Here is a 25,413-nt window from a genome sequence, read left to right on the forward strand (position 1 = left end):
AGGTAAAAAAAATACTACAATGTACATGAAAAAAATTGAAGACTGAAATCAAGAAGTCTTTGATGTTTGTGAAAAGTTCATATATCTATACAAGAATAGATGACGTAAGTGACATTTTTCTGAAGATGATTCGTAACCTCTTACCATTTGCATATGGTGTGACCATCTTCTTATTGGTCATTACACGTGCTGTAGCATTATTCACCTACAGGTACAAAGTAGAAAGGGGGGACAGGGAGGAAGGAGACCACATTAGGGAACATGGAGGTGCTTATTCAATAACAAAGTATTCAGTTTACAATGCAAATTTCAGAGATAATTTATTTAAATAATTAATATAGCAATATAAAATATTAATATATAGTATTTTAATTAAAGTGTTCATTAAATGAGGCTAACAAGAGTAAAATACAGTTTCTTGGTCTTCAAATGGAAAACTAGGGCAACTTTACCATCTAGGACTCCAAAGAAAAAGTACATTTGCAAGTTCTTTGGAGATCTTTTAACAGAGAAGTCTCTGCACTGAGGAAATTACGGAAAAAATTGGAAAGAGCCCTGTTTGCATGTGAACTTTGAAGTTCATTAATAAAACAGAGGCTTGCTATATTGGTTCAGGAAACAGATTTACAGGAAGATAGGAGAAAAAAAATCTGTGGATCTGATCATTGTTTACATGCTTGTATAAAATTTTACTGTTTGGAAAAAAAAAGTATAGGAACTTAAATTCCTATGTTGACAGGTTTTAGGACTATTTTGAATTTTCTAGATTATGTGCCCTACTCATTTAAGAAGAAAGTTTTCAGAAGGCTGTTGAATCAGGCACTTAAAAAGAATTGAAAAAAAAATAAAGCTTTATGTTTCTTTTGTTTTATGGTACTCTCTACCCTCATTACAGAACTGCATAATTAAAACATTCTCAGTGCTAAGGTAAAGAGGCATTATAAAGATGGTGCTGATAAAGAAAAGATGAATGGGGCTTGGAAGCCAGGATCCTGTAGTCAGTCCAGTGTCAGAATCAGCTTCCAAGTTCTTGCAAGGAGGGTAGAGTCTTACCATAGAACCTGGTTATACACTATGTTGTCAGGTACATAGAAATAGACCAGTTTTTAAAATAATTATAAAACATAAAAATTATACAAAATATGTTTTATTTCACTCTGGGGATTTATATTATGTTAAATTTGAATAGCAATAAATTTGCTAGCAAAAACTCCACCAATTTTAGGTGAAGTTGGAACCAAAACTGTTTTGTGTTTTTTTAAGATTGGTATAGTGATCACCTTCCTATGTGAGGAAAAGAGCTTGAAACTTCATTTACTCTAGTTTGCCCACAAAATCATACCAACATTTCACATTTAAAAAGAAAGAATGGGATACAACAATGATGAGACTGAGAGCATGCAGTTAAAAAACACACACACACAAATAAAAGAAAGAAAAAAAACAATCAATTTTGGAAAGACGGGAGAAAGTGAAGAGCGAGGCTCTCACAGACAAGGATTAGAATGGGGCAAGAGCTTCTACTAGCTGCTAGAGCAGAAAGCACCCAAGCACTTAAAGGAAAAATGGCCAGAACCAATCAGAAACCACCAGTCAGCAAAGAGACCAATAGCTGCACAGAACAGAGAAGGGGCGGGGAGGACTAGGGAGGAGGATAGGAAGAGAGAGTGGGTCAGGAGAACAAAACGCAAGGGAAGAGAAGAGAGAAAGTCAGGAAGGCTGTCACGGGCAGGAGAGAGAGCTGTCAAGGGCAAAGAAGGGACAGTCATAGCTACAAACAGAGGTCTGGGAAAGAGGAAAAGGAGGAAAGGAAGTAGGGGCAGGAAGTGCATTAATAAAACCAGCCAAACTGGAGTTCAGTAACTCTGAGTAAGATGTGCAAGGGGAAAAAAATCACCATGACGTCAGTACTCAAACAGCTCAGACGGCTACAAAACAATATGTACATCCAGAGTCCAGGCGGCATTACTCAACAGCATTGAAAATAAAAGGGGGAAAGGAAAAGGAAGAGGAACAAGTCAAATCACATTTTGTAGTGTTAATGTGAGATGGCAGATGGACTTTTTCTTTCTTATTTGTTTGTAATTACATTTTTAAAAAGCTTCTTCTCCAGTGCTTTGGTTTCACTTACCGCCAACGGGCACCATCGCCAGCATTGTGTATAGTTACCATGGAAAGAGTGAGTCAAGTGAAGGGCCCTAAATGCTAAACCATTGGAAAGGGAGGGGGGAAAAAAAGCAAAATATGCAGACATCTTACTCAAAATGGTGGCTTTTATATTTCATACTTTTAAAAACTGGGAAAGGGGAAAGGAGCCAGTTAACCTTCACTGCGTGATGAAAAGGGCCAGTGAGTACCAGGTGGCCAACTCAGTCTCAGTTTTAGTGCATGCTACAGGTGGCCACCCAACCCTCTGCTGGAGAATTTAATCCAGTAATTGCTGAAATTCTGGATATTAAATATATTTAAAAACCACATGAGTTTTGGATTCTTTCCTCCCTACCTCCCAACCTCTAAGATCTTTTATTCCTTACTTATTACACGCAGGTGGAGGCAAACTGGACTCCCAAGAGAGACAGGATACTGGCTGGCCCCTTGATTCATTACAGGACACATTTCTAAACTGGACAGTTTTTAGACGTTTTCAACGTTAGTTTTATTTTGGCCTGATTACAGGACTTCAGAGTCTCGCAAACTGAAGCAAAGGAAAAAAATCAAAAGAGTAGAAGGATGAACATCTCGGAGGAAAAAAGTAAATGAAATCAAATACATATACATTCGCACACAGGTAAATTGAAAGGAAAACCCCCAAACAACCAAAAATGGGGGGGAGGGAGAATAGAAGTGTTACTTTTACAGCATTTTAGTGCAAGAAAGTGAAGGACACAGAGACACAATACACACACCACAAACAAGACAGGGTTCCAAATGTGAAATAAGTGAGGCAATACATAAAAAGAGAAATAAAAATATAAACCAGAAGTTGAATTATTGAAGACATGCACCTCGATTTTACGGCCCTCTACCACGGTGCCGTGTAATTTCTCCCTGGCCCTGTCTGCATCAGCACTATTCTCGAAAGTTACGAACCCGAATCCCTGCATGCAGCGGGAGAAGGGGGGAAAACATGCACATCGTTATATTGAAGTACTCATCTCTTGGTAAATAGAAAAAAAATATCACAGTATGAAACTGACGTCAGCAACAACTCAGCAATACTCTCCCAAAGTCACATTGTTGGTCCATGCATGTTTTGTAAAGGGAAATGAAATCCAATAAAAGGATAAAGAACTATAGTAGTAGTGATAATAGTAATAATGTGATTAACAACAATAATAATAATGAAATAAAACAAAAAGCATGTGAGGCCAGACCAAAACTGAGGTATAGAGTTACTCGGGTCAAACTAGTCAACTGAGAATCTGAACATTTAAAAATAATCCTATCTTTCTCATTTCATGTTGTTAATGTACATGTCCCTTTATCTAATACTAAAAAATAATCAAATCTATTATTCCTCAGCAACTTCTATATGAAGCTTGATATTTGGGTGCCAGCTTCATAAAATGCATTTGTTAGGAGGTCTAACCATTTTAGCTCCACTTGGCCTATGGCTTACAGCACCATCAATTCCTCTGGGAACGGAATAATTTAAGACATAGTGTGGATATTTGATTCATGGGTACTGGGTATGGGAGAAGAGAGCACTCATGTTCGTCTAAGCAAATGAAAAGACCATTAGGCAGTGGTCAATTATAACTTTTCTTCAATGTGAATTTTAAACAAACAGATTGACACAAGAGTAAGAATATGTTCAGCTGGAGTTCAGAAACTGCTTATCCAGATCTGCCTAAATTATACATCTGTTGAAGCCTACTCAACGTGTTCGTTTTTTTCCATATGTAGAGAGAAAAGGAATAGTCAAAAGACAGTGGGAATGAGATCTAGTTAGTGACATGAACTGCATACTATTCAACAGGAAAGAATACCACAGAACAGCAATAGGATTAATTTATTTGTCCACCATAGATGCTGGAAAACAAACAGACCATGAAGCTTTAATTCGTCAAGCAGAAAACGCAGGAGGCCGGGGAGCGGACCCACTGTGCGCCTTTGTGAGTATGTGCGCGTGCTGTCGCTTCAGTCGCCTCAGACGCTGCGATCCTGTGGACTACAGCCGCCGGGCTCCTCAGTCCACGGGACTCTCCAGGTGAGAATACTGCAGTGGGATGCCACTTCCTGTACTTCCTTTGTTCACACGATATCTGAAAAGCCAGTCTGGGTCATCATCCTACTTCCAATTTCAACACCAGCAGGATATGGCAAGTCACTCCAGTATTCTTGCCTGGAAAATCCCATGGACGGAGGAGCCTGGTAGGCTGCAATCCATGGGGTCCCTGCGAGTCGGACACGACTGAGAGACTTCACTTTCACTTTTCACTTTCACACAATGGAGAAGGCAATGGCAACCCACTCCAGGGTTCTTGCCTAGAGAATCCCAGGGACAGCAGAGCCTGGTGGGCTGCCGTCTATGGGGTCGCACAGAGTCGGACACGACTGAAGTGACTTAGCAGCAGCAGCAGCAGCAGGACTATTTCAAAAAGCACGACATCAGCTTCCTTCTAGGTGCTTTGCCCTTGTCTCTCCACTCAGCAACTATAACAATTTCTCGCTATTTACCTCTGTAGAGTGGTAACTTAGAATTTTTGGAGACAGTCTTCATTTTTCAATAGCTTCACTGTCCCTCTACCATTCTTTGAATATTCCATTGTAGGATAACCTGAACCCTTTATTTGTACTTAAGTTCTGCTTTGCTGCTTAATCCATGAGCACACCTGTATATATGATGCATATTCTTAACTGAGATGGCCGACAATGTGCACTGTTTGATAAGATTTTATAAAAGCAATTTCATCATTCCAAAGGATCTGATGACTCAGCATCTACATGATTATACGACTGGGTAGCAATCCGTGGAGGATTCCAATGGATTACCTCCACCTTCAATCTGGATATCTAGAAAGTGAAATGCTAAGCTGAAAAGAATATTTTTGTAAAAAATATGTAGCTTAGTATGTAATACTATGGGTAATTTTAATTAAAAATGTTCCTTTAAAATGTATATGTGTTGAAAATATCAATGGGAACTCATTTTCAGAAACAAATTTTGATATCAAGATGTTATAGCCACTTTGACAACTCAAGTTGTACAAGGACAAGCTACTAATGAATTATTCCATCTGTCACACTAGCATCTGATAAAGGCAGGAAGCCAGTTCTTCAATCCTGGAGAGCCCTCCAATAGGAAAGTCAAATCTTTTAAAAAAGGTTGCAGGTTGTGATGAGGTTTTGTATCACATTTTAGAAGTACTATAATCTGTATTTCAACTGATTGTCACAGCCTCATACATTTGATACCTTCGATTAAGTTAGTGAACTATAAATTATCTGATATCCAACTAGCACCTAAGTTTTTAATTCTAGCATTGACTATCTGTATCTATATACCCAAGTATGTATATACATACATACATACTTGTCTTTTAAATACACCCATGGGTAGAAAGGATTAACCTATTGGTCTCCTTTTGAAGTAAAGACATGGAGTCAACCTGAGGTTAAGGACTCAAGCATCAACAAGGCCCAGAGCAACAGCAAGGTCTTCTTGCTTCTGCGTAGTTTTTTTTCTACAGCTAATGCTGAGAAAATTAGAAATTACGCTTCGAAATCTAAGTTCTGAATTCCACTGACTAACTTACATTAGTCCCACAGTTTTTTAAATTTCTGCTTTCAAATCTAATTGTTAAATGTGTTCTATGATCCTCCTTTCTGTAATGTGTTGATGGGCCATCTGTGACACAGTGGCTGCATGGTATCATAAGCATTGGCAGCTCATGGTCAGCAAATGACAAAGTTTAACATTGAAGCCTACATATGTAAGATTTTTTTCAATATGACTTTAGTATTCTGGAACAAAATTTCACTTTTAAATGCTTTTAAAATATTTTATAAGGAAAGGTACTTATAAACTAAAGGAAATTCTAATTAAGGTACCAAAGACTTAAAAATGAAGCCATCTTTACAGGCATATTTACTAACATAAGAGGAGGAAGAAGGTCTTGTTGATAATTTTGGGACTTCTTGATAGGAAACACAAGAGTTAAGAGGATTTCTTTCTTTCCTTCGAAGGTAAACAGACCTTGTGTCAGGCAGAGAAACAGCCCCCCAGCTGTCCATGCCCTAATCCCCTGTGAATGTGTTCTCTTAACAGGGCAGAAGGGGTTCTGCAGACATGATTAAATTAATGACCCTGAGATAGGGAGATGATCATGGATTATCCAGGTGAACCCAATGTAATCGCAAGGGTGCTTACAAGTGAAAGAGGAAAAGAGAGTCAGAATAGAAAGCCTGGGCTGGCCATTGCTGACTTTAAAGGTGCAAGGGGGGCTTACAGGCCAAGGAATGTGGGCTGCCTCCAGAAGCTGACCAAGGCAGGCAGTGGAGCATCCATCGCTTAGCGCCACCTGAAGGAAACAGCCGCTGACACCTTGATTTTAGCCTAGTGAGACCCTCTTTGGACTTCCGATCTCTGGAACTGCAAGATAATAAATCTGTGTGGTATTAAGCCACCGTGTTTGTGATAATTTGTTCAGAAGCACTAGGAAATTAGGATATACCTCTCAGGATTAAGGTCTGTGATAAGGAAGGGGAGAAGCATCACCAGCATTTTTGGAGTATTGTTCTTAAGTACTTTTGTCTTGAGTGGAAATTTCAAACAGGGGATTTTCCATCAACTCAGCTTCCTACCTGCTTATCTGTCACATTTACAATTTGGTTTTATGAAAATTAACTCAAAGTTTGAAAAAAATTTAAAGTACCACTCCTTTAATACAATTTACCCATTTTTGAAAATGTGCCAGGAATTGAGCTAAGGATATTCACAGACTTATAATAAAGTTACTAACAGTAAAACTCGCTTCCACGCAATTATGCTTAATGTCTCTTTATTCTTAGAAATCTAATTCATATTAAGTCTGGTCATTTGGATCTCTTACTTCGAAAAAAAATTCATACAATCATGTCTAAACCCAATGTTTTCCTTAGAAGACCTTCAAAATGATCATACATTTATCAAATAGGAAAATGTAGCAACTCTCCAAATAGTCACAGACTCTTAACAAGAGTAACTATTTAAGGTATGTAAGAAGATAAAGAACAGATAAACAAAAAGTAAAGTTTTATTTTTAATTTAAAAAATTATGTTGACACATTTGCCTGTACCAGAACTATCTGATAAAATGTAACATACGCCACATATATAATTTCAAATTTTCTTCTAGCTACAGTAAAGTAAAAATATGTGAAATAAATTTCAATAATGTATTTTATTTAAGCCAGTATATATGACATAACTGTAACATGGCATCATTATAAAACCACTACTAGTGAGATGTTTAAGATTCTTTTTTTGATCTAAGTCTTTGAAATTGGCATCTATTTTATACTTAGAGCACATCCTCAATTTAGACTTGCCACATGTCAAATGGTCAGTATGGCCACTGCACTGGACAATACTCTTACCAAAGGTTCTCAGCTCCCAAAGCTCTTCTATGTTAATAATTTAAACTTATCAGTGTTCCATTCATGATTTACCAGCTATCTTAGCTGTCTTTTGAAAATTAAGAGATGCTGTATTTATCAGGTGTATGGTCGTGGTTAAAACTTCGACAGAGTGTGACAAAAATTTTACTATCTGCCTTGACATCCATTTGTCATCAAGGGCACACAGGAGCCGAATAACTGTTACCTTTTTAGTCTGGCCTCAGGCTGCAATAAATAACAAGCAATAGGATGAGCATTGTAAAAATATCTTAAAATTTGTATAATCTTTGAATTTTTCCATCTCAGAAGAATGAGAAAGAAAATTTACCATGTAACTTTTAAGGGAGAAATCAAAAGCAGATGGTTCTCCTGGGTATGGCCAGAACACAGAAATTAAAAAATAAATAAAAGAAAAATAAAACTAAAACCCATAAAATGGTAACAAAAGAAAATAAACTAAGACTTTTGGAATTACATGCACTGTTAATTCAGTTTTAAATATAATGAAAACATTTCATTTCAGCATTACCCATCAAATTTTACCAAAAATCACAAAGGCCTACTTAGTGCAATTTCAAAGACAGTCTTTCGACCATATTTAGAAATAAATAATTTCCCTTTGCATAAAATCAAGAGCCAGGGAAATAGGAGAGACATTACAGCACACTTCTCATGTTTGAGGAATGGGAATAAACATTTTTTTTCCCCAAACTCCAGTCTAAACTATAGCTTAACCCAAACCCAGATTCCCATCATTCCAGAAAGCCACCTGAGAGAAGTAATGAGAACACATTAACTAAAAATCCACTAGAAGTCTCAGTAATTGTTGCTGTGCTCTATTTTGCAGTCCTTTAGTGGACTTAATAATCAACACTGTCTGAGGAAGTGCAGAGCTTCTACACAATCAGTATCTGTAAGACACGTCCCTTCAAAAGTAGTAACTGTACTGCAAAGTATGTTGACAAAACTCAGTGGAAAATCTAAATGTTAGAATCTGTGTATTTCTTTTAAAATAAGCTTGATAATTATCACAAATGAATTGCTATAGGGCTGGGTGATGGCGAACAGGATTGTGGAAGGTCTGAATTTCAACAATAGAATAAATTTTTGAAAAACTACTCAGTCATTGAAAGTGTCTAGTAGACAGTACAAGGTCAAGAGCATTGGTTGTTGAACTAGGTGACCTTTAAGAGTTCTGTTTAAGATTCTATGTGAGATTGCTATATTTAAAATGGCTAACCACCAAGAACCTACTGTATAGCACAAGAAACTCTGCTCAATGTTACGTGGCAGCCTGAATGGGAGATGAGTTTGGGGGAGAATGGATGCATGTATATGTATGGCTGAGTCCCTTCACTGTTCACCTGAAACCATCACAACACTGTTAACTGGCTGTACTCCAATACAAAAAAAAAAAAAGATTCTATGTTAAGAAAAACGACTGGAAGGAAATACATGAGAATATTGTGAATAATCTCTCTAATGAACTATATATGCCCCCCTTCTCATTAAACATCATGTTTTCCTTTTATAATGATTTTTTAAAGGGTGCTTTTAAAAAATTCTTACTTAAAGGATCTATGAGGAGAGTGAAAATATAATTTACTGTTCAAACTAAGACACTTTGAGGGAGAAACGGGATATTAACAATTATGCTAAAACAACAGGTATAAACTAGAACAACTAGGTATAAACTAGGATATATGGCTGCTCTTGCCATACATTATCTTCTTATTGTTTGTATTAATACTTTGTCATGACTGGTGAAATATGGAGGATCAATAAAGCTATGCATATCTGTATAATCATTTTCTAGATTCTGTTTGAGTACATTAGTTAATTTTTTTGGTAGGGATACCATTTTTCATCATATATCCTAATTGAACATTTTCAAAAGGACAGTCTATCTTTATTTCAGTTAATCATAGAAAATTAAATACAGGTGACTTTGTACAAAGGAGTAGGGGGTAAAAGGAAGATTAAAAAAAAACACATGAAATAATTTAAATAAATATATATGTATATGCATGTTAATGAAATAAATTCATTTCATAATAGCCAAATTCAGAATATGCAGGTCAAAGGAGAAAAAAGGAAAGTAGTCAACAACAAAGAAGCAACTACTTTCTGGAACACAGAAATCCTACTGCCCAGGCAAGCTAAAAAGGTAGGCTATTGGTAGGCAGGGAAGAAACAGGCATGGCAGCAAAAGTGTTCATTTTGTTTTTAAAGGGGTATATTCTCAAACCCATTGGAGAACGAAATGGCAGCCCACTCCAGTGTTCTTGCCTGGAGAATCCCAGGGATGGGGGAGCCTGGTGGGCTGCCGTCTCTGGGGTCGCACAGTGTCGGACACGACTGAAGCGACTTAGCAGCAGCAACAGCAGCAGCACTCTCAAACTCGGGTCCAACATTCTCATAAAAAATAAGACATGGCAATAAAGAGATGCTTTTTGTCTTGCAGCCATTTGGTTAAATATTGTTTTACATGTAAGTATTACTTATGTCTAAAAACTTGTCAGATTTTCCATTATTGCTTCAGAAAAAGTTCAATAAAGCTAATTTCTGTATAGAAAAGCACTCTGTTAAAAGACTGAGCAATTCTTAGCTAAAAATATAAGTCTCCTTTTCTCTGGTTCCTTCCAAGACATGTGGTAATTTTATAGTCAAGTCCAGACACAAAAGAAATGAGAAACTAAACTTAATTTACAAAAACCAAAGTACTCATTACTTTATCTTAGGTGGATCCCGGAAGAGGCATCTAGGTTTTGACTCCAAAATAAATCTCTATTAATAAGCCTATTCCATAAAAGAACTGGGTAACAGTTAGGAAGGGCAAAGGATGAAGACAGGTTTTGTATCAGTGCTGGAAGGCAGGTGCAAGGCAATTCTAAATTTTGTTCTTTAACACATTTTCCAATCAGTACGTAGTCTGTCTACCCTTCAGTAGCCCAAAGACAAAGGGGCAGTGAGGACACAGCATAAGCTGAGAGAAGGAGCATATACTTTTAGATCCCCCAAAGAGAAAGGCAGGCTTGTGTCATTTTAAATGGAAACTACAGGGGAGAAGGAATTGAATTGGATACATTAAAAAATTTTTGGTAATAGGCAAATCCTTGAAGTCAGTGAAAGAAGCCTTAGAAAGATCAATTTCCTTTGCTTCACAAGAATTCAAATTATTTTCTTGGTAAGGAGCAAGTCCTCAATGCCTGATAGAATTTTATTGGGCTTCCGGCTGTTAGAGTCTAGCTAAGAGTATTTTAAGTGCATACACCTAAAACCAAAAACATTTAAACCACTGGTTTAGATAAACAATGTATGTGGTCAATAATCTTCACCTATTTATTTCACATCCATGTGCTTCTCATCTCTTAAACCATCGTCATTTTTCCACCTTGTATCTAAAAAGTTCACAAAAGATAACAGCAATCTATACAACAAAAGCATAGAAATCCACTGTGAGGCAATTACAAGTATAAATAGTTTTACTGGTTACGCTTTGAACAGATTTCTCTTCAAAAATACTTACCAAGTTAAGTGCTGGAGAAAGTTCTGTATAGGCATATTAATCTTTAATCTTTTTTTGTTTTAACTGAAAACTAAAAGCTTAAGAATATAATGACCTCTTTAATAATTAACAAATAAATTATTATAGTCAGAATTAAACACTTACAGTGTTGATGCATTCTCTAAAGGAAGGGAATAATAATCATACATTTGTATTAGCACAGATGGGGGCACAAAGTATTAATACATACAACTCTGTAGGTATGTTATCAGTTCCCAGAGTATGGTGAACTTGGAGTAAGAAACTGAAGACAGGCAAATATTAGCTCATTTATTTACTTCAGCTTTTCTCAAATTACATTCTTAAGAGATTAAATCATAGTGAAGGGCTATGTTCAAAGTTTAGCAGAGATGACCAAAGGAAAATTAATTTAAAAAATTGGTCTAACCTAGAAGTGCAAATAGAATGAAATGTAACAAGGTTAATATTTATAAGCCTGGCCCACATCTGACTGTGTCTGTGGTGTATATTCCATTTGCTGAGGAGGAAGAAAAATTCTCAAATAAAACTTTATGAAATTCAGTTCATCAAATATTTTTTCACAACACCACGTTACCATTCCCTCATTTCTAAAAGCGCTGCTGCTTATTTTAGGGGACAGAATTCTAAATCATATGGATTGGGAATTTAAAACAGTAAATTATTAGGTAAATCACTATGCCCATTCTCACGTGAAACACTCCCAACTCATTTGTAACTGAACTAACATGACTCTCAGTCTCAAGTCTCAGTCTTGAAGCTTGCATCTGGGTATAACTTAAAGGAGGAAATCCACAGTGAATACCGGAATCTCTTCTCCTTGTGTTTAAGCTTTGTCAAAATTTCCCGAACAGAGACAGCAAGTCAACTGAATAACTGAAATATTAAATTTCTTCGAAGTATGTAATTTTGAAGTTCTATTTTTCAAAGCTGAATTGTTCCGGTAGAATTCTGACTAGAATTCTCACAGAATTTAACTTTTTTTCTGTCATCTCTCTCTCTCATCCTTTATTATTTTTATTTTTCTGGCTGTGTCCACGGCATGTGGGATCTTAGTTCTCTGACCAGGGATGGAACCCATGCACCCTGCAGTAGAAGTGTGGAGTTTTAACCACTGAACTGTCTGGAAGTCCCTCTCTTGTCCTTTAAAATAAGAAGCTTAGGCCAGATTTAAATCTGAGAAAGGACTGGTGTCTCTGGCAGACTTTCTTCCTCACAGCCACACTCTCCCCTCACACTTCTCATTTTTATCCCATCACTCTCCAATGTAAGATTTAGGAAAAAGCATGGACACTTGCTGGTTTCTGTTTGCTGCTAAGTCGCTTCAGTCATGTCCGACTCTGTGCGACCCCAGAGATGACAGCCCACCAGGCTCCCCCGTCCCGGGGATTCTCCAGGCAAGAACACTGGAGTGGGTTGCCATTTCCTTCTCCAATACATGAAAGTGAAAAGTGAAAGTGAAGTCAATCAGTCGTGTCCGACTCTTAGCGACCCCATGGACTGCAGCCTACCAGGCTCCTCCTTCCATGGGATTTTCCAGGCAAGAGTACTGGAGTGGGGTGCCATTAGAGGTAATCTAATCAAGCTAGATTGCTGGGACACTTTTTGCAGGCTTAAAACAACAACTTAAGTTTTCTGACTACTCACTATTTTAAATAAAACTAAAAGAAACCAAGCACACAATGCTGAAATGGAGCTTACCTTAGAGCCACGTTCATTAAAGATTATTTCTACATCTAGGATTTTGCCAAACTGCTGCAGAGACAAAAGTAAAATAAAAGCATTTACTTATGGTCAGCTTTTTTTTTCATATACTTTACTTTCTTCTGAAAAAAGAGGTGTTTTTTTTCTTTTTTCCTTTACTTATTGGACCAATACCAGTTGATTTTTCCTCATCATTGAGCTGACAGTTCCTCAGATCCACTCACACCGCATCATCCACCTAAATACAGTGGACGCTGTTTCAGAAGACATTCACAGTGTCGCCCTCTTACATGCTTCTTCACATGGACAAACTGGAGGTTTTCCTACCTGCAACTCTAACTTTTGAAATGCTTGTTTTAAGAAGTAAATCCTAAGTAGAAAGATAAACTATCAAAGGCTGTTTTTCTTCCCTTTCTTTTTTTAAAAATTAATAAAAGTGAACCATGTTCACTGAAAAAAAAATATAGATAAATTTAGATATATTTGCCCAGAAAATATAGATAAACAAAAAGGAAAAGGGGGCACAGAAATTAAGATCATCTTTAATCCCATCATCTTAACATTTTTAAAAAATATGTTTTATAATGTTTATTTTTGGCTGTGCTGGGTCTTCACTGCTGCGTGGGCTTTTCTTTAGTTGCGGAGAGCGGGGGCTATTCTCTAGTTGCAGTGGGTGGGCTCAGCAGTTGCGGCTCCTGGGCTCTAGAGCGGAGGTTCAACAACCGTGGCACTTAGCTGTCTTGTGGCATGTGGGATCTTCCAGGACCAGGGATCGAACCTGGGTCTCTTGCATTGGCAGGTGGACTCTTTATCACTGAGCTACCAGTGAAACCCCATCTTAACATTTTGGTATCATCTTCCCAGCCTTTCCTTAGGCATGTGTGTGTCTGTATAAAACTACAGACATCTGACACACTATACATATTGCTTTTATTACTTTCCTTAAACTTAGTACACTTTATAATATATTTATAAATCTGAGTAACTTTCCAAATCAATAAATATATATTTGTGTTATTTCTGTTTTCAAGCATACCAAACACTCATGGACATTATGAATGATTCTATTCATTTGCCACTTTCTGTGTGGCACGTGGGATATTAGTTCCCCAGCCAGGGACCAAACCTGTGCCCTCTGCAGTGGAAGCACAAGTCTTAAACACCAGACTACCAGGGAAGTCTCTCATCAGGAACATCTAAAATAATAACTGTATTTTGTAATTAGTTAAGTACTTCAACATTAGGAAAATCAAACAGAGCTAAAAGCACAAAACCTAAATATCTGTTGCTAGATAGCCAAATAGCTGAGGAGGGGCATATACAAACCCAGTAATTATTTTGAGGAGAGGTATATATATAAGGTGACAAAACTATCTGTTTTAATCAATAACTGAATAAACTGAATGAGGGATGGGAAGGGAATGATACATTTTAAGAAATCACTGACAACTGGCGTAGGCCGATCTTCAGTGGAGACTATTTTTCTGCCTCAAGACAAAACACACTTCTGACAGAAGAGGAGGTACCCATTTTCACAGACCTCCAGAGACTACGGTTCCACACCATCTCTGATAATGTGGTAGAGAACCCAATAACTCATACTCCTGGGAAGTTTCTTCTTAAATGTAACCTAAATTTTTTATGTTGCCCCTTATATTTTCTGTTGCTCTTCTTTCTATAGAGCTGGAAAACAGCCGGCTACCATTTTCTGTCAAAAAGCTCTTTCAGTGCTTCAAGAATATCATTAAATCTCAACCCTGGCCTTGTATTTGGTATAGAAAACACTTCCAGGAAGTCATCTGTAAGTGATAGAAATCTGCTCCAGCGTCTTGTCACCTTGAGGTGGCCACAGCCAAGACTTAGACAAGGGTATCTGCTTTTCTGACAAAGCACTCGACTACCACACAAATATTCAGGAAAAAAAACCCCAATCATTTCTTATTCCTAGTTCAAGTTAAGAGTTTGATCAAATTAAAACAGGCAACAACACATTAGCCCAGAAAAAAATTAAGATTCTCAGCAGCCATTCACTTTTGAGTGATTTTGGGAGGAAGTAAAGAGCTGGAAGAACGTGTCAGGTAGCAAACTAACCCCGTATACACGATTTGAGATCACAGATATTATTTCATTTAATTCATTGCCCTTTGAAAGGCAGGAATTACTATCTGGTCCTGATTTTAGCACCTGAAGTCTCATGTCCCAGGAAATCCCTCAGTCGCAGGCAAACTTGGTTCTGTGGTCACCTTACGTATGTGAGAATTGCAAGGCTAATGTCCAGAACAGGCCGGGTGATGGGAATGTTTCTAAAGGCTGACGAAAATACTGATTGAGCTTACAATCCTCGGTGTATTTGCAGTTTCACCCGAAATTATCAATACTAATGACGAATTATACATCAGCAGGTTACATTTTCACTGAAAAGCCAATAAAAGGACTTCAGAGACTTACCCCAAACATCTGCCGGAGGTCAGGGTCCCGGAAGCGGAAAGGAATATTAGAGACATGCAGTCGTTTAGGGGTAGATTTACTCTCTGAATTTTCACTACTTTGTGTCTGTGACTGCTGGCCGTCTGTCTGTGCACCTCCTTCTGTCTGCTAAGCAAAGAAATAAACAACATTAAGGAAAAAATAAATACAATTATTTCACAGGAATTGAAATGCAAAGCTGCATTTATAAAGTCTGTTGACCTTATAAAATAAGGTCCTTTCCCATCCCGATCATTTCCAGTGTGTCTTTAAGCAAAAATAACTGTTGCCCCTTCAAAGAGGGAAAAAAACAAACAAAACAAAACAAAACACAAACATGTTATCTGTGTTTAAAATGCTATAGTCTACCAAAAAATTTAGGTTCTTGCATATTTACAGTATGTTAGTAAAAAGGGAGATAGAAGAAAAACAAAATGACTTGAAATATCACATGAAAATACATTAGGAGAACAAGATATAAGAAGAGTACATTGTTCCTAGACTCTGCATCACTGACTCAATGGACATGAGTTTGAGCAAACTCTGGGAGATGGTGAAGGACAGAGAAGCCTGGCATGCTGCAATCCATGGGGTCGAAGAGTCAGACATGACTGAATGACTGAACAACATTTTGAAAATAAAGAGTCTGTTATGAAGATTCTAGCATTTCTGGTTCATCATTTCAGGACGTAAGGGAATATTTTTATATTTCATTCCCTCTAGTAGTTTCAGAGTTTATGGCTACTAGGTTACCAACGTACTCTAATATTATTTATTAAGAAGAGATACCTAGTGACCAAGGCCGTTCTTCTTGAAAACTGAAGAAGCTTCTTAATATGCAACCAATCTGTACTTCCCAATTTATGCACTTACTGCTATTTTAGTAGAGGGAACATTCCTTCTGTAGCTCAGAGCAAAGCTGCATTTATAAAGTCTGTTGGGAAAGGCCTGAAGGGACCCTGATGAATCTATTACACACAAATATGTGCTAGGTTTGTATCTATCAGCAGTGAAAGAACAAGGTGAGTCTGGGTATGCATTTTTGTTTAATTTTTTATGGGTTAATCAATGATTAACAATGTTGTGTTAGTTTCAGTTGTACAGCAAAGTAATTCAGTTATATATATACATGTATCTATTCTCCAAATTCTTTTCCCATTTAGGTTGTTACATAATACTGTGTTGAGTTCCCTGCCCTGTACAGTAGGTCCTTGATGGTAATCCATTTTAAATACAACAGTGTGCACATGTCAATCCTAAACTCGTTATGGGTGTGCATTTTTAATCTTGAATCTCTTTTAATGTCTTCAGTTCAGTTCAGTTGCTCAGTCGTGTCTAACTCTTTGCGACCCCATGAATCGCAGCACACCAAGGCCTCCCTGTCCATCACCAACTCCCGGAGTTTACCCAAACTCATGTCCATTGAGTCGGTGATGCCATCCAGCCATCTCATCCTCTGTCGTCCCCTTCTCCTCCTGCCCCCAATCCCTCCCAGCATCAGAGTCTTTTCCAATGAGTCAACTCTTTGCATGAGGTGGCCAAAGTACTGGAGTTTCAGCTTCAGCATCAGTCCTTCCAATGAACACCCAGGACTGATCTCCTTTAGGATGGATTGGTTTGATCTCCTTGCAGTCCAAGGGACTCTCAAGAGTCTTCTCCAACACCACAGTTCAAAAGCATCAATTCTTAGGCCCTCAGCTTTCTTCACAGTCCAACTCTCACATCCATACATGACTACTGGAAAAACCACACCCTTGACTAGACGGACCTCTGCCGGCAAAGTAATGTCTCTGCTTTTGAATATGCTATCTAGGTTGGTCATAACTTTTCTTCCAAGGAGTAAACGTCTTTTAATTTCATGGCCGCAATGACCATCTGCAGTGATTCTGGAGCCCCCCAAAATAAAGTGTGACACTGTTTCCCCATCTATTTCCCATGAAGTGATGGGACCAGATGCTATGATCTTAGTTTTCTGAATGTTGAGCTTTAAGCCAACTTTTTCACTCTCCACTTTCATTTTCATCAAGAGGCTTTTCAGTTCCTCTTCACTTTCTGCCATAAGGGTGGTGTCATCTGCATATCTGAGGTTACTGATAGTTCTCCCGGCAATCTTGATTCCAGCTTGTAGGCATGTGTTAATTTAATTCCTTTTCAATAAATCCTCAAAAAAAAATGCTATGCTGAGAAATACTTTTGACAAATATTTAACCAGTGTGATATACTTCAGGCATTCAAATAACATTTACTCTGAAGTATTAATCTGACAATTCAAGAACCTTATGTTTTTACTATTCCCTATGAAGTGCATGCCAAACTGGATGGCTCGCTGAGATAATTTAGTCAACATATATTTTAAAACAGGAGAGGAATTTGCTGTTCTTATTACCTCAATTGAAAGAGCACTGAGAAACTCCAGCAGATTCTGGGTGACACGGAATGGATTCCCCTTCTCTACTTTAACCTAGTGTTCAGCTAAAAGAAACTAACCAGAGATGTTACTGCTGGCTCAGAGATGTTTGCAACCATCTTGAAGTTTGAGACTTTATAAAGGATAATCAGGAATGTACTCCAAATGAACACCAGCTTTTCAAGTGTCAATCTAAGGGATGGCAGCTTTTATCTCCTATTCAGGCCTTGCAGATGGCTTCACTGTGCCATGATTCACATGGTACAAAAATAGCAGAAAAGGGAAGAGCTGTATACAAAGCCATGTTCTGCCAAAGTACAAGGTTTTTAGTCCTCAATCTGGGCACAGTGCAGACTAAACAAAACACGCTCCACTCAAAGATGAAACTCACTTAGTTACTAAAACATCATCATGGATGCCAAAGCAACTAGCACAAGCATCAATTACAACTGAGGCTCATTTGAGCATCTGCCAACTTGCCTCTCACATCTCACAGCTGGATCACATAAAACTCTTTCTTTAGCCAGTCCACCAGATCTGAACTGCAGGTGAATGACTCTGAGCAAAGTAAAAAAAGGCTGATTCTCACTTCAAACCACAGTTCTATAATTTATATACGCAGTCCATGTGGTCTGTAAAAGAGTATGTAAGGTGGTGGGATAAATGAAAACTAATCATTACTTCCAAGTATGTTGCCTGAGGTACTTATTTGTTGTTCTTGACAATTTTTTTTTTTAACAGTCCTGAAGATACAACTTATGAACAAGAAGCCAGATTGGTTAATTTTCCAGCCTTGTGGTAAGCACCTAACATTATTCAAAGGTATGAAATCTTTAATTCTCAGAAAACGTGGCAAGTAGAAAAAGTAAACCCATTATTATTTCCAAAATTCTTAAGCCATCTGATTTCAAATACATTTACAAATGAAAGTTTAACATATCTAGCTACAAATACATAAACCATAAGCATACAGCTGCATGGGTTTTCACAAAGAAAATACACTCATGTAACAGCATCACTGCAAACAAAGCTAGTGGAGGTGATGGAATTCCAGTTGAGCTATTTCAAATCCTGAAAGATGATGCTGTGAAAGTGCTGCACTGAATATGGCAGCAAATTTGGGAAACTCAGCAATGGCCACAGGACTGGAAAAGGTTAGTTTTCATTCCAATCCCCAAAAATGCTCAAACTACTGCACAATTGCACTCATCTCATACGCTAGCAAAGTAATGCTTAAAATTCTCCAAGCCAGGTTTCAGCAATATGTGAATTATGAAATTCCAGATGTTCAAGCAGATTTTAGAAAAAGCAGAGGAACCAGAGGTCAAACTGCTAACATCCGCTGGATCACCAAAAAAGCAAGAGAGCTCCAGAAAAGCATCTATTTCTGCTTTATTGACTATGCCAAAGCCTTTGACTGTGTGGATCACAAGAAACTGTGGAAAATTCTGAAAGAGATGGGAATACCAGATCACCTGACCTGCCTCTTGAGAAACCTGTATGCAGGTCAGGAAGCAACAGTTAGAACTGGACATGGAACAACAGACTAGTTCCAAACAGGAAAAGGAGTACGTCAAGGCTATATACTGTCACCCTGCTTATTTAATGGGCTGGAAGAAGCACAAGCTGGAATCAAGACTGCTGGGAGAAATATCAATAACCTCAGGAATGCAGATAGATACCACCCTCATAGCAGAAAGCAAAGAGGAACTAAAGAGCCTCTTGATGAAAGTGAAAGAGGAGAGTGAAAAAGTTGGCTTAAAGCTCAACATTCAGAAAACAAAGATCACAGCATCTGGTCCCATCACTTCAGGGCAAATAGATGGGGAAACAGTGTCAGACTTAATTTTTTGGGGCTCCAAAATCACTGCAGATGGTGACTGCAGCCATGAAATTAAAAGACGCTTACTCCTTGGAAGGAAAGTTATGACCAACCTAGATAGTATATTGAAAAGCAGAGATATTACTTTGCCAACAAAGGTCCGTCGATATTCAAGGCTATGGTTTTTCCAGTGGTCATGTTTGGATGAGAGAGTTGGACTGTAAAGAAAGTTGAGTGCTGAAGAATTGATGCTTTTGAACTGTGGTGTTGGAGAAGACTCTTGAGAGTCCTTTGGACTGCAAGGAGATCCAACCAGTCCATCCTAAAGGAGATCAGCCCTGGGATTTCTTGGAAGGACTGATGCTAAAGCTGAAACTCCAGTACTTTGGCCACCTCATGCAAAGAGTTGACTCATTGGAAAAGACTCTGATGCTGGGAGGGATTGGGGGCAGGAGGAGAAGGGGACGACAGAGGATGAGATGGCTGGATGGCATCACCGACTCAATGGACATGAGTTTGGGTAAACTCCGGGAGTTGGTGATGGACAGGGAGGCCTGGTGTGCTGCAGTCCATGGGGTTGCAAAGAGTTGGACATAACTGAGAGACTGAACTGAGCTGAACCATCAAATTAGGTCAAGCCACAGAACTCCAGAAGCACCCAAGGGCCCCACTCTAGTCCCCACTCCCCTGCCAAAGGATCACCACTATTCTGACTTCTAACTCCAGAAATTAGTTCTGTTGTTTTTGATCTTACAAAATAAAGTTAAAAAAAAAAAAAAGGAATGACACTGTATGTGCTTTTTTGTGTCTGGCTTCTTTTACACATTGTAACACATGCACTGTTGTACATTTTATAAACATACAGAATTTGTATCTGAGTGGCTTCCAGTTTTTAGCTATTATGGATAATGTTCCTATAAATAGTCTTATTATACGTCTTTGCATGCATAGGAGCAGGCACTTCTGTTGGATGAAGATATCTAAGATTGGATTTGCTAGGTCAAGGATATATCTCAATTCAGCCTTCAAAGTTACTGTCAGTTTTGCAAAGTGGCTGCATTAACTTCCACTCCATCAATGGTGTATGCCACTTCTAGCTGTTCTTAGTAACTTTGCCTCATTGTAACTATTCGGGTGGGAGGTATGGCATCCTACTGTGGCTTTCACTTGCTTTCTTCTCTTTCAGCCTCAGATCGTTTCTTCTCTCCACTTCTATATTTTTGAATTTTGTTGAAAAATGAGAATTCCCTGTAAAACAATAGTTATTTAAAAAAAAAACAGCAAAGAGATACTTTTTGGCTAAGATATTAGCAACCACCTTGATGAGTCTGAGGAATAGAAAGTCTAAGTAATGGAGCAAGGACTTGAATACAAGCAGCCTGATGTTCCTAATCACTACATTATACTGTGCTTCACATGTATTATTTTCTTCAAATCTCACAGCAGTCAATCAGGCAGGTACTGGTGGTGGTGTTTAGTTGCTGAGTTGTGTCTGACTCTTTCCAGACCCCATGGACTGCGGCCCACAAGTCTCCTCTGTCCACGGGATTTCCCAGACAAGAATACTGGAGTGGGTAGCCATTTCCTTCTCCAGGGGATCTTCCCAACCCAGGGGTCGATCTACATTGGCAGGCAGATTCTTTACCACTGAGCCACCTAGGAAGCCCATCAAGTACTATTACTGTCCTCCAACTGACAGAAACTGAGGCATGGTGAAGTTAAATTTATTGCCCAAGGTCACAGATTAAGTAGCAGTGTAGGAAGTCAAAACTAGGCAGTCCAATTTCATATGCTAAACCACCCTTTTTAGCACTGCACCCACGCTCACTTTTTTTCTCATTAGATTGGAGAACATGCTCCACTTTCTCAGGAACCCCACTTGAAGGAGCAAGGTTTCTCCTGGAGTGGAGGCAGGCATGAGGTTATGGGCCAGGGAAAGCTATTCAAGAGGTGATGTGACTTGAGGGAACAGGAGCAGGTCAGACCATGAAGGGAAGGAAAGAAACAAGCAAAGGCACACTGACATTTATGAAGGAAAAAAGTCAGAGAACTACTAAACTGACACTCAAGGGGGCTGAAAAGATTTCTGTACATAGTGGAAATAGAAAAGTGAAATATACATTGAATATAGTTAAATGAGATACTTCCCATTTGTCATTCTCAACTTTAAGTTTACTTCGCTATAGATTACTAATTGTTGAAATACACAAATCAGAGCAAAAGTAAAGTTTTAAAGCTGTATCTTTATAAAAAGTGAACAGTTAAACCGTTCTGAGAAAAATCTCAGTCAATGCAGTGCTGTTTTGCTTTATTTTCTATTATTAGCTTCTGAGCAACTTTACTAACTATATAAATAATCTTCCAAGGTTCTGTTTCTCCCTTCTGTTTTCTGATCTAATTGATTCACAGGGCAGAGGATGCAATGGAAAAGGCTGGAGTCCGTGGACTGTTTACAGTGAGGCCTGACAGTGGTCCTGATGGATGTCATCATGTGACTAAAAGCCTATATATCCACTCTCCAGACATCCTGGCCTCCTCCCCAGCAAGGGCCACTCTACTTGAGGGCAAGCCAAGGGCACCTGACACTGAAGAACAAATCAGATTTTTAAAACCTCATTCAAGAAATGAGGACTAAAAAAGTTTTAAATAAACTTTAAAAATTCTTATAACTAGAAAATGGATTTACCTTTCTGACTCGCCTATGAAACAATTGAAATATATTGTAACTATTTATACATTGTGAACAAATGTTCTATTATGGACTGAGAAAGAACCCTGGAGAATACAAGATGAAGTAGGACTTTCTAAGTCTGCTTTTGAACTGTGGTGTTGGAGAAGACTCTTGAGAGTCCCTTGGACTGCAAGGAGATCAACCAGTCCATCCTAAAGGAGATCAGTTCTGGGTGTTCATTGGAAGGACTGATGTTGAAGCTTAAACTCTAGTACTTTGGCCACCTGATATGAAGAGCTGACTCATTTGAAAAGACCCTGATGCTGGGAAAGATTGAGGGCAAGAGGAGAAGGGGATGACAGAGGATGAGATGGCTGGTTGGATGGCATCACTGACTTAATGGACATGAGTTTGGTTTAACTCTGGGAGTTGGTGATGGACAGGGAGGCCTGGTGTGCTACAGTTCATGGGGTTGCAAAGAGTCAGACACGACTGAGCAACTGAACTGAACTGAACTGATCACATACTATATAATCTGAGATACTAAGGAATCTCTTGATTAATTCAGGAATAATATTTTGATTTATGGATTATCTATTTTCTTCAATTTTTATAATGTCTTCATTTCTTATTTCCACCTCTGTGAGGATGAAGGGGAAGAAAAAGAAAAGAGGACATTCAATTTAGCAAAGTTTCTTGAGAATCTGATTCATGTCCGAACCATCCCAGTTTAATGACAGTTTGAATACAGAATTCTAGGTAGGAAAAAAAAAATCCTTTGGAACTTTTTAAATAAGTTAAAAAAATGTTAAATAATTAATTTATTTTTGGCTATGCTAGGTCTTCGTTGCTGTGCATGGGGTTTCTCTGGCTGTGGTTTTGGCTTCTCACTGGTGGCTTCTCTTGTGGAGCATGAGCTCCAGGGTGTGTGGGCTTCAGTAGTTGTGGTGCTCGGGCTTAGTGGCCCCGAGGAACGTGGAACCTCCAGACGAGGGATAGAACCTGTGTTCCCTGCAATGGCAGGCAGATTCTTAACCCCTGGAACACCAGGAAAGTCCACCCTCCTTCAGAACTCTGAAGGTAACTCTCAACTGCAGCCCAGCTTCCAGTGCTGATGTTGAGAAATCTGGACACTGTGACTCTCTCCTTGACTGTGACTTTTCCTACTCTCCCTCTCTGGTTTGTATACTAACCAAATATATCCAGTGCTCTTAAAATTTCACTGTGATATGCCTTAATGTGGGTTTATTTCAGTCTATTTTTCTGAGGTCTCTTTTAAGGTGGAAATTAAGATCTCTCAGTCCTGGACCTTTTTTTGAATTACTTTGCTGATGATTCCCACTCTACATCATTTTGTCTTTTTGAAACCTGTATTATTAGACATTGGATCTTCTGAACTGATCCTCCAATTTTCTTATTTCTTGTATTTTTCCATCTCTGTCTTTGGCTCTATTTTCTGGGATACAGGTCCTTAATCCCTCATCTGAAAACTTTGAGTCCATATGTATATCAGAATTCAGAATTTTTAGAAAGGCAATAATGATTTAAACCCATATATAACATTATCAATGAGACATGAGGCAGTGGTATTTCCGTAGCAAAATGTAACCATATTCACATAAATGTGATAAAGACTGTACATAAAGTTGTGTGCTTTACTGTAATCTTTTTTTGATTTTCAGGACTTTACAGATTTTAGAATTGTGGATAAGAGACCAGAGACTTCTATATCTTCTATCTCATCTTTCAAAGCTCCAAAAAGTTTCTTTATTTTGTTACCATGCTTTTAATTTCAAGGGCATGTTCCTCTTCTCTGAATCTCCCATTCCCCAACTTCCTTTTTAAAATTATATTTATTTATTGGGTCTTTGTTGAGGTGTGCAGGCTCTAGAGTGTGGACTCTGTAGCTGGGATGCACACACTCAGCTGCAGTACGTGGGATCCAGCTTCCTGGTGGGGACTGAACCAGGGCCCCTGCACTGGGAATCTTAACCACTGGGCTGCCAGGGAAGTCCCCCACCCCTTTTAAACTAGCATTTCATTCTTGTTTAGTGAATGCATATCTTCCCTTATTTCTCTGAGGATATCAATTATTGTTTTGATGGTTTTTGAGGAGAAAGGGGATTCTTTTTCTTCCAAATTTTTCTTTTTTGTTTTTATTTGCTGTCTTCCATGGTGAGGTTTTCCCCATGTATCTAGTAATCTTTGGCTGTCTTGTTTATAATTAAGAGCTGAAGGAAGAAAGGTAGTTAATAAACTAATTAGAAGTTCTGAGTAGGTGGGATGGAGGGGCTTGATGACTTTGTGCTTCATTCTAGGTTCAGTTAGGTAAGCAATTTTTTGAGAAACCCCTTGATTTGTACATCTTTAGGTCTTTCCTCCTGAGTTAGGTTTTCCAGAGAAGAGTTTTCCAATTCTTCTAACTAGAGTCATATTTCTGAAACTCAAATTTTTGTAGTATAAACTGAATCACTTGTCAACTTTCCCCCACTACTGGCCTAGTGATAAATTCATCTTGGGCTTGTTCAGTTAGTTGCTAATTGGCCATCTGCTTTCTAGCTTCCAAAATTATTAATTCTCCTGTTCTTAGTTTTTATATTTCTGAAAACACAGACACAAACACCATTTACGGCAGTTTTGGAAGAAGCAATTAGATGGATGTATTCAAAAGTAACCTGAAATTAATAAGTGTTTTTAATAAAATCTTGTAATATGGTATGTACATATTTTATTGAAGGCAGCAAAATAGGGCAACACAGCCTATATTTGCTTTGAGCTGACTCCTATACAATACTTTGGGAAACATGGATTGCTTTAGAAAATAATCTTAGTATTTCAAAAAGGAAGAGCCTTATTACAGCCCTTCTCCAATGAAAGGCTGAGGCAGAATGAAGGCCTCAGAGACGAGACACTGTTATCAGCTAATAGCAAATCTATAAACACAAGATATTTTCCTTTCTCTGTTCTTTACACCAAAGAACTAAGAACTACTTCAGATATAAGCTGAGGATGATTAAAACATTTTGAGATGGCACTTCCCTGGTGGTTCAGTGGTTAAGATTTCGCCTTCTAATGAATGGGATGCAAGTGTGATCCCTGGTAGGGGAGCTAAGATCCCTCAAGCCTCCTGGCCAAAACCAAAACATAAAACAGAAACAATATTGTAACAAATTCAACAAAGACTTTAAAAAGGT

General features: G+C 38.2%; 1 protein-coding gene across 24 annotated transcripts in view; it reads right to left on the minus strand.

Moving 5' to 3' along the window:
* Positions 1-25,413, minus strand: part of RBFOX2 (RNA binding fox-1 homolog 2) — a 293,466-nt gene that overhangs the window by 25,370 nt on the left and 242,683 nt on the right. For 15 of the 24 annotated variants that reach the window (XR_011566691.1, XR_011566693.1, XR_011566692.1 and 12 more), the window contains 4 exons: positions 15,302-15,448; positions 12,851-12,904; positions 3,006-3,098; positions 145-205 (listed from right to left, as the gene is read on the minus strand). Coding sequence is in view for 21 of the 24 variants with exons in the window: in XM_070789684.1 (XP_070645785.1) it covers positions 145-205; positions 3,006-3,098; positions 12,851-12,904; positions 15,302-15,448 (355 nt within the window). In the remaining 3 variants the exon portion in view is untranslated. The remainder of the gene's footprint in view (positions 1-144; positions 206-3,005; positions 3,099-12,850; positions 12,905-15,301; positions 15,449-25,413) is intronic. The other 9 variants (XM_070789679.1, XM_070789698.1, XM_070789681.1 and 6 more) reach the window with 3 other exon arrangements.

This window comes from Bos indicus, chromosome 5, assembly GCF_029378745.1.
Source record: "Bos indicus isolate NIAB-ARS_2022 breed Sahiwal x Tharparkar chromosome 5, NIAB-ARS_B.indTharparkar_mat_pri_1.0, whole genome shotgun sequence".
In the NCBI taxonomy this organism is placed as follows: domain Eukaryota; kingdom Metazoa; phylum Chordata; class Mammalia; order Artiodactyla; family Bovidae; genus Bos; species Bos indicus.